The sequence below is a fragment of the Calliphora vicina genome, chromosome 1 (genome assembly GCF_958450345.1).
Source record: "Calliphora vicina chromosome 1, idCalVici1.1, whole genome shotgun sequence".
Lineage (NCBI taxonomy): Eukaryota > Metazoa > Arthropoda > Insecta > Diptera > Calliphoridae > Calliphora > Calliphora vicina.
The window spans coordinates 14,055,444-14,073,140 of record NC_088780.1 but is presented as its reverse complement, the minus strand read 5'-3'; the positions used below and the strand labels follow the sequence as shown (position 1 = coordinate 14,073,140).

Below are 17,697 nucleotides of genomic sequence, written 5' to 3'. Positions count from 1 at the left end.
GTATGTATATTAGAGTGCTCCAAAAAAATAAAATTGTGAATTTTGACCGTCCCCCCCTCTAGAATTGTTCTATGTATTGTAGAAACATATTGTGTAAAATATTAGGATGACAGGATAACGTTAACTGGTGGCGCAACGACGCTGAAGTTTTGAGGTGCATTTACAAGGGGAAAATATGCAATTTTTTCAGTTTTTGTAAAAATTTTGCCATTAAATAATGACTTTTACAATTTAATTTAAAAGAATCGAAATGTGTACGTAATTGTCGTTATAATAAGATATAAAAGACAAAAATTGGTGAAAAAATGTTAAAGTTATTAAAAAATCGCCAGGCCATTAACGTGTCTCAGGCCACTAGAACAAGAAATTTATGAACAAAATTAACATATTTTGAGAAATATTAAAATAAAAGCCCATTTTTACTTAAAATATATCCATATTTACTTGTATATGAGTTTTTGTCCTCGTAGGATACCGTTAACCTATTCGCAGGTATGACCAAAAAAATTAAATTTTTTTAACGGCAGTTTCAAAACTCCAATTTCAAATTTTTAAAAATTTTGTTAAACAAATTTCAGAATTTTTTGATCATCACATGGGGATTTATTGACAACATAATAGGGAATAAAAATGTGAAAAAAGTATGTCAATACCTCCCATAGTTTTTCCGTACCTGCGATATAAATTTTGCGATTTTCGAGAAAAACTAATTTTTTGGCCATATTTTGGGGAATGACCAGAATTTCCTTACTGTAATGATTTTTAAGTAAAAGCTATTCAGAATAATATAGTCCAGGTAATTTTAAATATAGTCTGAAAGTTTTACTAAAATCGGAAAACTTTAACCCTTAAATCGTGAAGGTCAAAGGTCAATTTTTTCAATATTTGGAATTTCTCGTGGAAAGATAGCGAAATATTATATATTTTTGGGCCGATTTTGATGAAACTTAAGAAAAATATAAAATGAAGTCTAGTATTCACAATAACGGTACAAAAATGGAAATTAACCCTTAATAGCACTTGGGGTCCAAATGACCCTCAACTTTTAAAATCACGAAAAACACATTCATTTTGACCCCAAGTACTCTTACTGGTTAATTTCCATCTTTGTACTGTTATTGTGAATACTAGACTTCATTTTATATTTTTCTTAAGTTTCATCAAATTCGGCCCAAAAATATATAATATTTCCCTATCTTTCCATGAGAAATTCCAAATATTGAAAAAATTTACATTTGACCTTCACGATTTAAGGGTTAAGGTTTTCCGATTTTAGTAAAACTTTCAGACTATATTTAAAATTACCTGGACTATATTATTCTGAATAGCTTTTACTTAAAAATCATTACAGTAAGGAAATTCTGGTCATTCCCCAAAATATGGCCAAAAAATTAGTTTTTCTCGAAAATCGCAAAATTTATATCGCAGGTACGGAAAAACTATGGGAGGTATTGACATACTTTTTTCACATTTTTATTCCCTATTATGTTGTCAATAAATCCCCATGTGATGATCAAAAAATTCTGAAATTTGTTTAACAAAATTTTTAAAAATTTGAAATTGGAGTTTTGAAACTGCCGTTAAAAAAATTTAATTTTTTTGGTCATACCTGCGAATAGGTTAACGGTATCCTACGAGGACAAAAACTCATATACAAGTAAATATGGATATATTTTAAGTAAAAATGGGCTTTTATTTTAATATTTCTCAAAATATGTTAATTTTGTTCATAAATTTCTTGTTCTAGTGGCCTGAGACACGTTAATGGCCTGGCGATTTTTTAATAACTTTAACATTTTTTCACCAATTTTTGTCTTTTATATCTTATTATAACGACAATTACGTACACATTTCGATTCTTTTAAATTAAATTGTAAAAGTCATTATTTAATGGCAAAATTTTTACAAAAACTGAAAAAATTGCATATTTTCCCCTTGTAAATGCACCTCAAAACTTCAGCGTCGTTGCGCCACCAGTTAACGTTATCCTATCATCCTAATATTTTACACAACGTGTTTCTACAATACATAGAACAATTCTAGAGGGGGGGACGGCCTGTACCTAGAAAGTTTTTTTCGTCCATCTTGGAGCACTCTAATGTATATGGAACAAAAATTCACATGTTAAATTTCAAAATTATTTAAATGATCACAATTAAATTGTATTTTATAATTAATTGGCATATTTTAATGTACAGGCTGTTTAAAACTAAAAATATTTTGAAAAATAAAAAAATAATAAATGAAATTGAAAAAAATTAAAAAAAACTAAAATTATATGTGCAAACAATTTTGGAAAATACTTCCTAAACATGAATGTTTCTGCCATCATAAAAGATATTTAAAAAAACAAATCTTTTTTCATTACTTTCCTAATTTAATTTTCTTTTGATTTGAAATCTAAAAGAAAAAATAATCTTGAAAGTTTTATAACTTTACACACACAACTAACTAACTCCTTTATACTGCTACAACAATCCTACTTATTTTATACTTCACATAAAATACAAATTTCATTAGAGTTATTAAAGCAATTGCCTCAAATCTATGTAATAAAGACTACCGGCTATTTCAAACACTATAAACTAAATTAAAAACTTTGTTTCTTGATTAAAATATTTATAGGCTATTGATGAAACCTTTTAACCAAAAAATAAAACAAATAAAAAAATAATCACACATTTTTTATGATATATTTTTGTTATGATATAAATGTTTAAAAAGACAAATGGACGTAAAAACGAAGGTACTGAATTTCGTTTGATTTATTTTTGTTTTCAAAACAACCTGGTTGATTGATATCGACGAAATGATTGGGGGGAAAACCAAACATAAAACAATAATAAAAACCCATACAAAAAAAAAACAAACAAAAAAAAAGGAATTTAAAACAACAAAAAAAAAAAAAAGAAAGAAAGTCATAATAATTAGCACAACATTTAGACCACACAAGCTGAGAAAACTCCCATTACGCGTCAGCCAAGATCTTGTTGTTGATCATTACGATCTGAGCGATAAATGGTTGCTCGATTACTACTACTGTACCTGTTTCCAGATGCTGCTGCTGGTTGTTGTTGTTGTTGCTGCTGTTGCAATTGAGGTTGAGATTGTGATGATTGTTGAAGTTGCTGCTGCTGCTGCAGTTGCAGTTGCTGCTCATTAGCATTAATACTATTTGGTGCTGCTGAAGACGTTGGCATTGGTTGTAAACATATGGGTTGTGTGGCGACAACCTGAGTTTTAAAGAATTTATCGGTATCCTCTTCGTTCAATTGATTACACTGCTGCAATTCGAATTGTTGTTGATCAGCTAAGAGTTTAGCTGTTAAAATTGACACATACGCCTTGTAGCGACGTACCTACAAATTATACAAATGATATTTTATGTTAATGTTTTAATTAGAATTCTATGATTTTTGGTTTGGGTTAACTTAAAAGCATTAAATTTTGTTTTTTACTTACCTCATATTGTAAAAATAGTTCCTTTTCTTTGTAGTTTTGTAAAGCTAAACCTTTAGAGGGTATAGGGCCCTTTTTATGTTCTAATATTGTATTCTCCAATTTATTTAATTGCTGTTCATGTGACTCCAATTGTTCTTTCTGCAAATATAAAGGAGAATAAATATGGAAAATTAAAAATTAATCTCCGATATTGTATCTAATATAGACTCTGATATAGCGACTTAGATTTTGACATGGCAGTCATGATCATGACAGTTCACCTAGCTGTATGGAATGTACAAACGAAGATGAAACAGCGGAACATGTCGTTTTCAAATGTCCGCGCTTTATAAGCCAAAGGCTTCAACTGTAGCTATGTTGTGCGAAAACCAGTCAGCCGAAAACGTGATCGGAGTTATGTTTCGAACGAAAGTAACTAGGAGGCAATGAAAATATTTATATACATTGTGAACCACCCACTAATGTTACCAGAAACAAGACGCAAATAGGAAACAAATAGGCTCTCCTGAATTAGTGGGAGTAATAAAATGAGATTAGCCCATCAAGAAGTAAAATGATATTAACCCCCCACGAAGTAAAACCGAATGACAGTTCCGCGGGGATGAGAATCTAAAGAATGGTGGTGTGGTTTAGTACGCAGGCATTTGATATAGACTCTGACATAGACTTTGACTTTAGACTCAGGCATACACTCCGACAAAAACTCTGACTTAGGCTCTGACTTAGACTCAGACTAGGGTTTTTATCCCGAGAATTCCCGGTACAAATTTCCCGGGAATTTTGCCAATTTTTTTTCACTACCCGATTCCCGGGATTTTTAGTCGGGAATCCCGGGAATTAAAAACTGACGAAAATACATAGAAAACAAATTAGAACTCCTTTTTTTTAACAAAAAACAGTGAAAAGTTTTTTGCATATATCTTGGCAATAATAGACCGCTTATTATTATTATTTATCTGGGGTTTTTCGTATGAAAATTTAAAAAGAGAATTCATTATTTATAGAATTTATTTCTTATTGAATCGTTCTAATTTCTTTAAATTTCTTCTTCAAATCCATAACAAAATAACTTGAAAAATTTATTAAATGATTAAATTTTTCTTCAATTAAAATCTAGTACAAAAAGGTTTAAGACAATTTTTTCAATTAATTTTGGAAATGATTTGATTTAACAAAAATTTAATCATTCAAAGTTTGAATAAATTCTGTTATTAATTAACTTTAAAATTAATTCAGTTTAAACAAAGGTTTGGAATGAATCTAAAAAATTAAATAGTATTAGGAAGGGATTTATGGAATGAAAGAAAGGCTGACATTTTTTAATTACGGATTAAGATTTTAGTGAATTAAGCTCAAATTTTATTAATAAATTCGTAGATCTGATATTTAATAATTAAAACACTAAGTTTTTATATGAAATTTGGCTATAATATTCCTAATTTATAGTATCATTATATATTTCGGGAATAGCCGGGTACCCGGAAATGTAGAAAAAAATTTCCCGTTTCCCGGGAATCAATAAAGGTCGGAAAATTAAAAACCCTAACTCAGACTTAAATTCTCTCTGATAAAGACACTGGTATCTGAGCTCCTGAGAATCCATGAATCTATTCCCAACATCTAATTCTTTAACTTAATTTAAAGGCATTTATTTAATTAGAATTCATTCACCGGTGAATTAATTCATAATGAATTCTCAAAGGAATTAGGCATATGAATTAATTCATAATGAATTCATAAAAGGAATGGTTAATAGATAAAATGTATTTAATTTCGAAAACTTAGACTCCTTCTTTTTTAGTCTCCGACACAGATTCTGTCTAAGACTCCGACAAAGACTCTGTCGTAGACTATGATTTAGACTCTGACAAACGACTCTCACATAGGGTATCATCTGGAGAGGATAACGAGAGTAATGACCCCGCAGAGCCTAGTTTTGGCAGGTATGGAGATCATACTAAAGAAGTAGTAGAGCTGGGCGAAGTCTTCTGACAGGGCGAGGATACCGCCCTTAATTAGGTATCCATCCACAAGGGAACTCTCTATAGAAGAGTAACTGGAAGAATGACGACTTCGTGGATCCCAAATCAAAACAAATCTCAAGGTGCGACGGTATACATATGGGTGGTTCCCTGGTCAGCGTCTGTTTGCAGGGTAGGAGCGGCTGAAATAACCCCTGAACAATATGGAACAAGATTGTCGGTACTAATAACCCCAGTACCGACGACATTAGATAGTGTGAAAGCGGGCTCTCAGTCTTCGAAATCAGACTACTGTAATACAACAGGCTAAAATATACACCCCTATCGTGAAAAACATGTGAAATTTGTGTTCCCATGAAATATCCATTTCCCTCGAAGGGAAAATTGCTATCGTGATATTCCCCTAAACTTTTCATTCACAATAGTTGATTTTGTTCGTAGCAGCTGTTTATTGTTTACAAAATTTCATCTAAAAATTTCACAACATGGAGAATTTTTTCACGTGAACAAAGTTTATGAACGAAAAATGGGAACATATCTCATGTGAAATATTGATTCGCGATAGGGGTGATAATCTAAAGCTACAGGCAATACCAAGGATAAAATACCGTGGAATGCGGAAAACCCATTTTGGAAAAACTCCGGATTAGCGAGGTCACCACCAAAAACACAAATCACTCCAACACCAAGCGAGACGCCTTCCTCAGAGCTAGGAAACATGATAACACAGTTATTAACATTTATGAAGGGTAAAAATAATGTACATCATACTATAAAGGAGCAAGCGAGAGCCATAAAGGCAATGTACAACAAGGCCAGAGATAAAATGTCGCAAAACGCCCCAGACAAGCCCAAAAGTCGCACTTGAAAATGACTTCAAAAGAGGTAGATACCAGGGAGAAGAATCGCCATTTAATCAATTATCGAAAAGAAGTAAAAAATCCACCTCTAGATTGAAGAAACCTAAACAGAGAGTCTCCCTGAGCGAGGACTCCAAGACATGGAAGGCAGTACAGCGAAAGAGAAAACCCCTAAAGAGAAACGATACTATGATAATTTCGGCAAAAGATGAGACAACCTACGCAGACATATTGAGACAAATTAAAGCGGATCCAAATCCGTCTCCGTTTAAAATCGACCACACTTTTGGACACCTCTTTTGTGCTCTTTAATTCTCTTTTAACAAGAGACCAATATCTCTTCACTGGCCTTAGCTACAGGCAGTTTGGAGAATTGGCCTCTTTTGGTACAAATTCCACATTATTGTTCTTTTACCACTCAAGACCTTGCTTACCATAGTGACAGGATGCCAAATCAGTCCAAAAATAAGTGGACACATTAAGAAGTCTTATGAATGGAAGCATCCTCTTTTGTAAACATTCCTTGATGTAAATTTCGGTATTTATAGAGCCCTTTGTAACAAATATTTGACTTCTTTTGTCGCAACTGCATATTGCTTGCCATACCAAAAACTTTTTTGGGAAAATTTTCTGCTTTTGGGTCCTAAACGTTTATACAACATTCCCTCGAGCATCAGCAACATAAAAATATTCACCAGGAAAAATTTTCCATACGTACGTTTCGTCATCCATTATGCAGCAGGTATATTTTTTGTATAAAATTTTACTTCAATTTCCGTGCTCTGACTTTGGCTTCTAACTGAACCTTGTATGTTTTTAAACCTACATTTGGCTTTAACTTTTCGTACCAAATAGTCCGAGTACTGAGCTAACCAGACTGCTTTCCTACCGGATGTGTTGGGAGCTCTTTTGAAAATGCTTTCTATTTATTGACTTTAGAAACGTCATGTGGACCATTCCTTCTACCTGAACCAGGTTTTCTATCAACGGACAAGTTCTCGCGATACTGTTTAATAACATTAGAATCATGGGAAATTGTAGATCGTAAAATAAGAGCCCAAAATTACACCAGGAAGGAAGATTTATCGGAGGCGGTTATAAGGGAATGGCAAAATATTTCAAAGGAGACCATTGAATCTTTAATTATATAAAAATTATAAAAAATAAGGGATACCCAACAAAATATTGAGTTATGGCAAAGTTTAGACAGACCATATTTGTTAAAATAATACCTAAGTTTCCATTGTTTTGTCAATGCCGTAGTAAAGAAATCTTTTAATTTTGTTTTCTCATTTTTAGAATTTAATTAATTATGTTTGTTATAACCTACACCACCATAGTGGCGAGGGTATAATGCGTTTGTGCAGATGTTTGTAACGCCCAAAAATATTAGTCTAACACCCACCTTAAAGTATACCGATCGACTTAGAATCACTTTCTGAGTCGATTAAACGATGTCCGTCCGTCCGTCTGGTCGTCTGGTCGGCTGGCTGTCCATGTAAACCTTGTGCGCAGAGTACAGGTCGCAATTTTGAAGATATTTCGATGAAATTTGATACATATTATTTTTTCGGCTCAAGGACCAAGCCTATTGAAACTGGCTGAAATCGGTCCATTATTTCACCTAGCCCCCATACAAATGTCCTCCCGAAATTGAACTTTATCGGTCATAAATGTTTAATTTATATATGTATCTCCACAAATTCCACTCCAAATTAGTTTTATATACACAAAATTCATGTCACCAAATTTTGTTACGATCGGTTCATAATTAGTCATAGCTCCCATATAGACCCGCTTCCGAAAATCACTTTAACGTGCATAAATCGCTTAAAAATGTTGGTATACACACAAAATTCAACATACTTAACTTTAATATAGACATAAATCACATGATCTAATTTCATGGTGATCGGTCCATAATTGGTCATAGCCCCCATATAAGGCCCACTTCCGAAAATCACTCAAAAATATAAATTATTGAAATTTTAAAAGAAAAATGTTTTTGATCTTTTACTTAGTGTAGGGTATTATATGGTCGGGCTTGACCGACCATACTTCCTTACTTGTTTTTGTATAAAATTTTACTTCAATTTCCGTGCTCTGTCTTTGGCTTCTAAATGAACCTTGTACGTTTTTAAACCTGCATTTGGCTTTAACTTTTCGTACCAAATAGTCCGAGTACTGAGCTAACCAGACTGCTTTCCTATCGGATGTGTTGGGAGCTCTTTTGAAAATGCTTTCTATTTATTGGCTTTAGAAACGTCATGTGGACCATTCCTTCTACCTGAACCAGGTTTTCTATCAACGGACAAGTTCTCCCGATACTGTTTAATAACATTAGAATCATGGGAAATTGTAGATTGTAAAATATGGACCCAAAATTACACCAGGAAGGAAGATTTATCGGAGGCGATTATAAGGGAATGGCAAAATATTTCAAAGGAGACCATTGACTGTTTAATTGGTTCAATGCATCGTCGATGTGTAGCAGTTATAAAAAATAAGGGATACCCAACAAAATATTGAGTTATTGCAAAGTTTAGACAGACCATATTTGTTAAAATAATACCTAAGTTTCCATTGTTTTGTCAATGCAGTAGTAAAGAAATCTTTTAATTTTGTTTTCTCATTTTTAGAATTTAATTAATTATGTCCTTTGTTATAACCTACACCACCATAGTGGGGAGGGTATAATGCGTTTGTGCAGATGTTTGTAACGCCCAAAAATATTAGTCTAACACCCACCTTAAAGTATACCGATCGACTTAGAATCACTTTCTAGAATCACTTTCTGTAAACCTTGTGCGCAGAGTACAGGTCGCAATTTTGAAGATATTTCGATGAAATTTGATACATATTATTTTTTCGGCTCAAGGACCAAGCCTATTGAAACTGGCTGAAATCGGTCCACTATTTCACCTAGCCCCCATACAAATGTCCTCCCGAAATTGGACTTTATCGGTCATAAATGTTTAATTTATATATGTATCTCCACAAATTCCACTCCAAATAAGTTTTATATACACAAAATTCATGTCACCAAATTTTGTTACGATCGGTTCATAATTAGTCATAGCTCCCATATAGACCCGCTTCCGAAAATCACTTTAACGTGCATAAATCGCTTAAAAATGTTGGTATACACACAAAATTCAACATAGTAATCTTTCATAGAGACATAAATCACACGACCTAATTTCATGGTGATCGGTCCATAATTGGTCATAGCCCCCATATAAGGCCCACTTCCGAAAATCACTCAAAAATATAAATTATTGAAATTTTAAAAGAAAAATGTTTTTGCTCGTTTACTTAGTGTAGGGTATTATATGGTCGGGCTTGACCGACCATACTTCCTTACTTGTTTTTCGTTAAATTATGTTAATAAAAGTATACAAATAAAATACTACAAAAATTTTAAAATTTTTTAAAAAATTATTTCAGATTTTAGGCCACTAATGAAATATTTGTATAACATACAGACTGTAACATATACATTGAGGCAGACTCCTACACAACAGACTTTGGCAAAGACTCTGTCATAGATATTAAGGCAGAAGACGCTTTATTGAACATTCGATCGTTTTTAAAATTAAATACAAATTAGTTTTGTCCCATTATATACTTACCAATAACAATTTGGTATGCGAACTGGGTAGTAGGGGTCTTTGGAATCTCTTTTGACTACCCACTCCTCCTTCCAAAGGAGGCGCTGAGTAGGCGGCACATACAAAATTTATAGTTTCTACCCACGACTGTAATTCCTTCGAATCACTAGTTTGGAATAGATATTCAGCCTGATCGGCTGTCTGTAAACGAAATACATGTTGTTTTTTGGTATAGTCGGTGGCCTTTGTGGCCAAGGCATGATGTATTCGTATGGCATTGTGTACATTGTCGGACATCTGTAAAAAAAACAAAGGAAATTGAAATTTTCTTTTTCTTTTCAAAATTTAAAAAAAAAAAACTTACTTGACTTTTACGAAAACCATGCTCATCCTTATGTAAATATAACACTAAATCTCTAAGAGTACAATAAAACATTTTCCAAGAACGTTTGCCAAAAGGAGCTGGAAAATAGAAACAAAAATTAATTAATTTCAAAACCTTAAGATAATTTTAATCAGCATACTTTTCTTATAATTAACATCGTAACAACATTTGCGCATAACATAGCCTTTTTTATATTCCACAGCATTGGCTGCCTCGGGTATATCCAGAAATGGATTTTGACCCAATTGGCCAGAGTTCTGCTGAAGATTTTTATTATCACCTTGAAGTTTCTGTAAATCTGAAGGATCCTCATCACTAAAAACAAACAAACAAATACACAAATTACAAACAATAAATAATAATAAAATAATGAAAAAAAGAAAAAAAAACTAACAGTGCCCATTCCAAAGGTTGCGATTTGATGGCCTGATATAAATACTTGAGTACATCTTTGGGAAAGCTTTCGCCATCATTTAGTTCAGCCAAATTTTCTATGAATTCATTACATGTCATTTTCCGTCCAATATTCTGACCATGTAAATCGGTGTTTAACAACATAATAGCACAGGTTAAAGTATGAACAGCATCTGTAGGTAAAACGGTTAATAAATAATAAGGTTTATTTATTAAGTAAGTAATCTAAGAAATTTTACCCTGAGAATTGAATGTTCCCGGATTACAGTCTAAATAACGTTTGGAAAAATGCACTAAAACACGTTCTCGTTCCTGAGTTTCACCCGATAGCGAGAATTGTTGCAGAAATTCCCTTAATGATTGATCTAAAGTTTTGGTTTCGAAACTGAAATATTTCAAATATTCATCAGCCACGGCACGATTGAAGTCATTGCTGCAAAATTAGAGTTAATTTGAATTACAATTCTTTCTTTTATTTGTTTACCACTTACTTTTTACTTAAATGGCGTGACACATCACTTTTCTTGAAACCATCAAGAGTATACAGTCTTTTAGCCAGTCGTATTGCCGATGGCATATCCACAGCCTTAGGAGAATAATGATACGAATGCAGTGACTCTACATCGCTGCCATCATCGGATACGGGCGGCGATGATTCACGACCATCGCCCAAAGTGCCGGAATTACTATTTGGTGATGTCGATTGCTGATGCATGGGAGCAGCAGCATCTTCGGCGAGTGTGGCAAGTTCATCTTCGGAATTTTTATGTTCTGAACCCAGAGATCTCATTGAGGAACCATTGTTATTATGAGAATTATGGGAATTGGCGGCATTGTCGGCACCACGCACTTGTATAACAACTTTGTGTTCGGATGACTTTTGTTGCTGTTGTTGGTGATGTCTTTGTTGTTGTTGTTGCTGTTGACGCTGCACAGCAGCATCAGAAACCAATATTGTTGAATCCGAATCGCTGGGATCACTAAGTATCATACCGCCTAAAAGATCGCGAGAACTGAGTAAGTTATCGTCGTCCTGATAGTCAGGACTAGAAATATTGGATATAGCTTCGGAGACACTTTGATCTCCTCCGCCGCCTCCAGCACCGCCACCACAACCACCTAATGTATTATTTGTGTTAGTACAACTATTATTACCACCACTACTATTATTACCACCACCACCACCACCACTACCAGCGCCACCGCCATTAGGACAGTGCAATAAACCCATGTTGGTTGTTATACTATTAGTACCACAAGAATTATTTATACTACCGTTAGTAACAACGACATTATATTGCTGATATTGTTGCTGTTGCTGTTGTTGTTGCTGATAGTTATGACCATTATTATTTGTAAAATTACCACCAATACCTAAGGCTCCTTTGGAACCCGACGACGACATCACAGAACTCGATACCGAGGTTGGCGAGGCAGGACTACCGGCTGAATGATGTGGTGATGAACTTATCGAACTGGAGTGTGAATGATTATGAGAATTATTTGAACCATAGTTAGTAGAATACTGTTGTTGTTGTTGCTGCTGCTGTTGTTGCTGTAAAGCTGCCAATTGATGCGGTTGCAGGGGAGCATTATAGGTCCACACAATACGATCACGATCCGAAGCCTTTGTTTAGAAGAAAAATTTTATGAAAACGATATTAGTATGTGAAAAAATAGAATATTTATTAAAAGCTTTTTATTATGTTTTTTTTTAGCTTTAAAACTAATTTGTTCTATTGTTTCTGTATTTTAAATATCAAAATTAAATAGAAGCCCTTAAATAATTTCAAAAATTCATTAAATTATTTCCTTATTTTTATAAATAATCAAAAATTTTATGTCTTGAGAAGACACTTTTCCCTATAAGAAAACTGTTTTGAGATGACACTTTTCTCTATATGAAAACTGTCCTGAGAAGAAGACACTTTTCTATAAGAAAACTGTCCTGAGAAGAAGACATTTTTCTGTAAGAAAACTGTCCTGAGAAGAAGACACTTTTCTATAAGAAAACTGTCCTGAGAAGAAGACAATTTTCTATAAGAAAACTGTCCTCAGAAGAAGACAATTTTCTATAAGAAAACTGTCCTGAGAAGAAGACAATTTTCTATAAGAAAACTGTCTTCAGAAGAAGACAATTTTCTATAAGAAAACTGTCCTGAGAAGAAGACAATTTTCTATAAGAAAACTGTCCTGAGAAGAAGACAATTTTCTATAAGAAAACTGTCCTGAGAAGAAGACAATTTTCTATAAGAAAACTGTCCTGAGAAAAAGACAATTTTCTATAAGAAAACTGTCCTGAGAAGAAGACAATTTTCTATAAGAAAACTGTCCTGAGAAGAAGACAATTTTCTATAAGAAAACTGTCCTGAGAAGAAGACAATTTTCTATAAGAAAACTTTCTTGAGAAGACAATTTTCTATAAGAAAACTGTCTTGAGAAGACAATTTTCTATAAGAAAACTGTCTTGAGAAGACAATTTTCTATAAGAAAACTGTCTTGAGAAGACAATTTTCTATAAGAAAACTGTCTTGAGAAGACAATTTTCTATAAGAAAACTGTCTAAAGAAGACAATTTTCTATAAGAAAACTGTCTAAAGAAGACAATTTTCTATAAGAAAACTGTCTAAAGAAGACAATTTTCTATAAGAAAACTGTCTAAAGAAGACAATTTTCTATAAGAAAACTGTCTAAAGAAGACAATTTTCTATAAGAAAACTGTCTAAAGAAGACAATTTTCTATAAGAAAACTGTCTAAAGAAGACAATTTTCTATAAGAAAACTGTCTAAAGAAGACAATTTTCTATAAGAAAACTGTCTAAAGAAGACAATTTTCTATAAGAAAACTGTCTAAAGAAGACAATTTTCTATAAGAAAACTGTCTAAAGAAGACAATTTTCTATAAGAAAACTGTCTTGAGAAGACAAAACTTTTCTATAAGAAAACTGTCTTGAGAAGACACTTTTCTATAAGAAAACTGTGTTGAGAAGACAATTTTCTATAAGAAAACTGTGTTGAGAAGACAATTTTCTATAAGAAAACTGTGTTGAGAAGACAATTTTCTATAAGAAAACTGTCTTGAGAAAACAATTTTCTATAAGAAAACTGTCTTGAGAAGACAATTTTCTATAAGAAAACTGTCTTGAGAAGACAATTTTCTATAGGAAAACTGTCTTGAGAAGACAATTTTCTATAGGAAAACTGTCTTGAGAAGACAATTTTCTATAAGAAAACTGTCTTGAGAAGACAATTTTCTATAAGAAAACTGTCTTGAGAAGACAATTTTCTATAAGAAAACTGTCTTGAGAAGACAATTTTCTATAAGAAAACTGTCTTGAGAAGACAATTTTCTATAAGAAAACTGTCTTGAGAAGACAATTTTCTATAAGAAAACTGTCTTGAGAAGACAATTTTCTATAAGAAAACTGTCTTGAGAAGACAATTTTCTATAAGAAAACTGTCTTGAGAAGACAATTTTCTATAAGAAAACTGTCTTGAGAAGACAATTTTCTATAAGAAAACTGTCTTGAGAAGACAATTTTCTATAAGAAAACTGTCTTGAGAAGACAATTTTCTATAAGAAAACTGTCTTGAGAAGACAATTTTCTATAAGAAAACTGTCTTGAGAAGACAATTTTCTATAAGAAAACTGTCTTGAGAAGACAATTTTCTATAAGAAAACTGTCTTGAGAAGACAATTTTCTATAAGAAAACTGTCTTGAGAAGACAATTTTCTATAAGAAAACTGTCTTGAGAAGACAATTTTCTATAAGAAAACTGTCTTGAGAAGACAATTTTCTATAAGAAAACTGTCTTGAGAAGACAATTTTCTATAAGAAAACTGTCTTGAGAAGACAATTTTCTATAAGAAAACTGTCTTGAGAAGACAATTTTCTATAAGAAAACTGTCTTGAGAAGACAATTTTCTATAAGAAAACTGTCTTGAGAAGACAATTTTCTATAAGAAAACTGTCTTGAGAAGACAATTTTCTATAAGAAAACTGTCTTGAGAAGACAATTTTCTATAAGAAAACTGTCTTGAGAAGACAATTTTCTATAAGAAAACTGTCTTGAGAAGACAATTTTCTATAAGAAAACTGTCTTGAGAAGACAATTTTCTATAAGAAAACTGTCTTGAGAAGACAATTTTCTATAAGAAAACTGTCTTGAGAAGACAATTTTCTATAAGAAAACTGTCTTGAGAAGACAATTTTCTATAAGAAAACTGTCTTGAGAAGACAATTTTCTATAAGAAAACTGTCTTGAGAAGACAATTTTCTATAAGAAAACTGTCTTGAGAAGACAATTTTCTATAAGAAAACTGTCTTGAGAAGACAATTTTCTATAAGAAAACTGTCTTGAGAAGACAATTTTCTATAAGAAAACTGTCTTGAGAAGACAATTTTCTATAAGAAAACTGTCTTGAGAAGACAATTTTCTATAAGAAAACTGTCTTGAGAAGACACTTTTCTATAAGAAAACTGTCTTGAGAAGACAATTTTCTATAAGAAAACTGTCTTAAGAAGACACTTTTCTATAAGAAAACTGTTTTAAGAAGACACTTTTCTATAAGAAAACTGTCTTAAGAAGACAACTTTCTATAAGAAGACACTTTTCTATAAGAAAACTGTCTAAAGAAGTCACTTTTCTATAAGAAAACTGTCTTAAGAAGACACTTTTCTATTAGAAACCAGTCTAATGGAAAAGTGTATTGTCTTTAAAAAATCTAAAAATAAACAATTTATGCAATTTTTAGTAGTTATTAATAAAAAAATTTATACAAATTTCAAAAAAGAAATCAATTTTTGAAAAGTTTTTTTTTTAAAAAATTTACTATATTGACTAATAACTCACTAAAACTAAAAGATTTTTGCCAAAACTTTCTCGCTTTTCTCTATATATTTTATATACAAATTAAAAAAACGCCAAAAAAGTTACTTCAAAACACCGATTTTCACAATGTCTGATTAAAGTTTATCACCAATGTTTATATAAATAACCAGTAATGGGGATAAGTTATTAATTTTATTTTTAAAAAAAATACCAATTGTTTTTTAAACTAGTAAAAATAGCCATAGAGAAATATGCATAGAGCGGAAACTAGAAACAAATTACTTAAAATAATCACACATAAGAGTGCTGTTTTTGTTTCCACATAGTTTTTCTTTACTAATACATTCTCACCACTTAGGTTTTTAACAACTGAGTTAGGTCTTTGACAGCAGAGTTTCCGCTCTATGTATATTTCTCTATGAAAATGGCTCTAAAAAGAAACAAACCTAGTTTCTCTATACACAAAAATTATATTTTCCTTTATATTTATACATAAATATATATTAAATAAGTATGTATGTATATGGTGTAGTATTGTTGTGTTACAGGTGCCAGTGTATTTGTGTTAGAAAAAAATGAAAGAGAAAATCAAAAAATTTTAAGGCAACAAAAAACAAAAATATTTAATAAATTATAAGCGTGCATTAAGAACCGCATGCCATTTTGAGTTTCAAAAAAGAAAGAAGAAATGCATGCAATATTTGATGATAAAAGCAGCAGACTTAATTTAATGATGGATGTTTATTATTTTTTGTATTTATCGATTTCATAGAATGCTATTTTTTTTAAGGAGTAGAAGAAAAATGTTCAGACAAATAGAAGGTGGGAACTTAAAATGGTTCGTCATTAATTATAAATTTCTTATGCCTAAACTTGCTAAATTTTTGTGATAATAAACTTCAAAATGGTTGTAAAGTATATGCTTAGAAATCCAGTAATAAAACACAATATAATAATTAAGCTTTCGAAAAAGCATAGTTGGCATCACTGCTCTGTACGTCAAAGTTTTTGTTTACGTAAATCGCAGTGATGCCATATCATGAATTTTTTTTTTATAACCTCATTATTTTGTTGTCAGATGATGCACAAAATTTATGAATGTATCCTTATTTTAACTGTATAATCGTTAAAATATCTCAATTAGATTCAAAAATATGCCAGTTTAAAACTCCGTCCATCAAAAATATACTCCAACAAGTAAGCTATATTCGGCTGAGCCGAATCTTATATACCCTTCACCAAATTATACTTTAAAATAATTTTTTTAAATATTTTTAGGTAAACAAAATTTAATTTTTTTTTTAATTTTTTTAAAAAAAGTTTTTTCCAAATTTTTTTAAATTTTTTTTTTTTTAGTTTTTAATTTTTTTTTATAAAAAGAATATATGACAAAAAAATTTTTTGATGAAAAAAAAATGCGGGTTAAAAAATATTTTCCCCGATTTTGACCCATTGTAGGTCCAACTCACTATAGCCTTATCTACATCGTTGCAATGGACTTTGAAATATCTATCATTAGATTCCATATTGTCTATATTAATGACTTAGTAATCCAGATATAGATAAAAAATAGGTCAAAAATCGAGGTTGTCCCGGTTTTTTGCTCTTATCTCCGTTATTTATGGACCGATTTTGCTGATTTTAAATAGCAAACTTCTCGATCCCAAAGATATCTGGGGTCTTCAGAAAATTGATTTCAACAGACAGACAGACGGACATGGCTTAATCAACTCCGCTATCTATAAGGATCCAGAATATATATACTTTATAGGGTCGGAAATGAAAAATTTAGAAATTACAAACGGAATGACAAACTTATATATACCCTTCTCACGAAGGTGAAGGGTATAAAAATAGGACATGTTTTTTATACCAAAATGTTCTTCGTAAAGATACCTTATAGTAAAATATAAAATTGTTATATGTTCTTCAAGAAAGTTTATTTTTAATAAAAAAAATAGTTAAGTCACCTTTTCGCCCAAAAAACAACAAAAATCAACTATTTTTTAAATATATAAATTGAAAATCGTTTATTTTTGGATCCATAATTGATATTGCTCTGAAATCTTTTGTATGTTATTTGTAATTTAGGTATCTAACCAACAAAAAAAATTCGAGTCCATTCGGTCCAAAAATCCGACGTATATTTT

General features: G+C 31.6%; 1 protein-coding gene across 5 annotated transcripts in view; it reads right to left on the bottom strand.

Annotated features, from left to right (window-relative positions):
* The window catches only part of Efa6 (Exchange factor for Arf 6), an 89,437-nt gene that overhangs the window by 11,952 nt on the left and 59,788 nt on the right, over nt 1-17,697 (bottom strand). For 2 of the 5 annotated variants that reach the window (XM_065499092.1, XM_065499091.1), the window contains exons 5-12: nt 11,206-12,341; nt 10,954-11,147; nt 10,695-10,887; nt 10,440-10,615; nt 10,280-10,377; nt 9,937-10,212; nt 3,463-3,600; nt 3,046-3,359 (exon numbers count right to left, since the gene is read on the bottom strand). In XM_065499092.1, coding sequence (XP_065355164.1) covers nt 3,046-3,359; nt 3,463-3,600; nt 9,937-10,212; nt 10,280-10,377; nt 10,440-10,615; nt 10,695-10,887; nt 10,954-11,147; nt 11,206-12,341 — 2,525 coding nt within the window. The remainder of the gene's footprint in view (nt 1-3,045; nt 3,360-3,462; nt 3,601-9,936; nt 10,213-10,279; nt 10,378-10,439; nt 10,616-10,694; nt 10,888-10,953; nt 11,148-11,205; nt 12,342-17,697) is intronic. The other 3 variants (XM_065499093.1, XM_065499094.1, XM_065499095.1) reach the window with 3 other exon arrangements.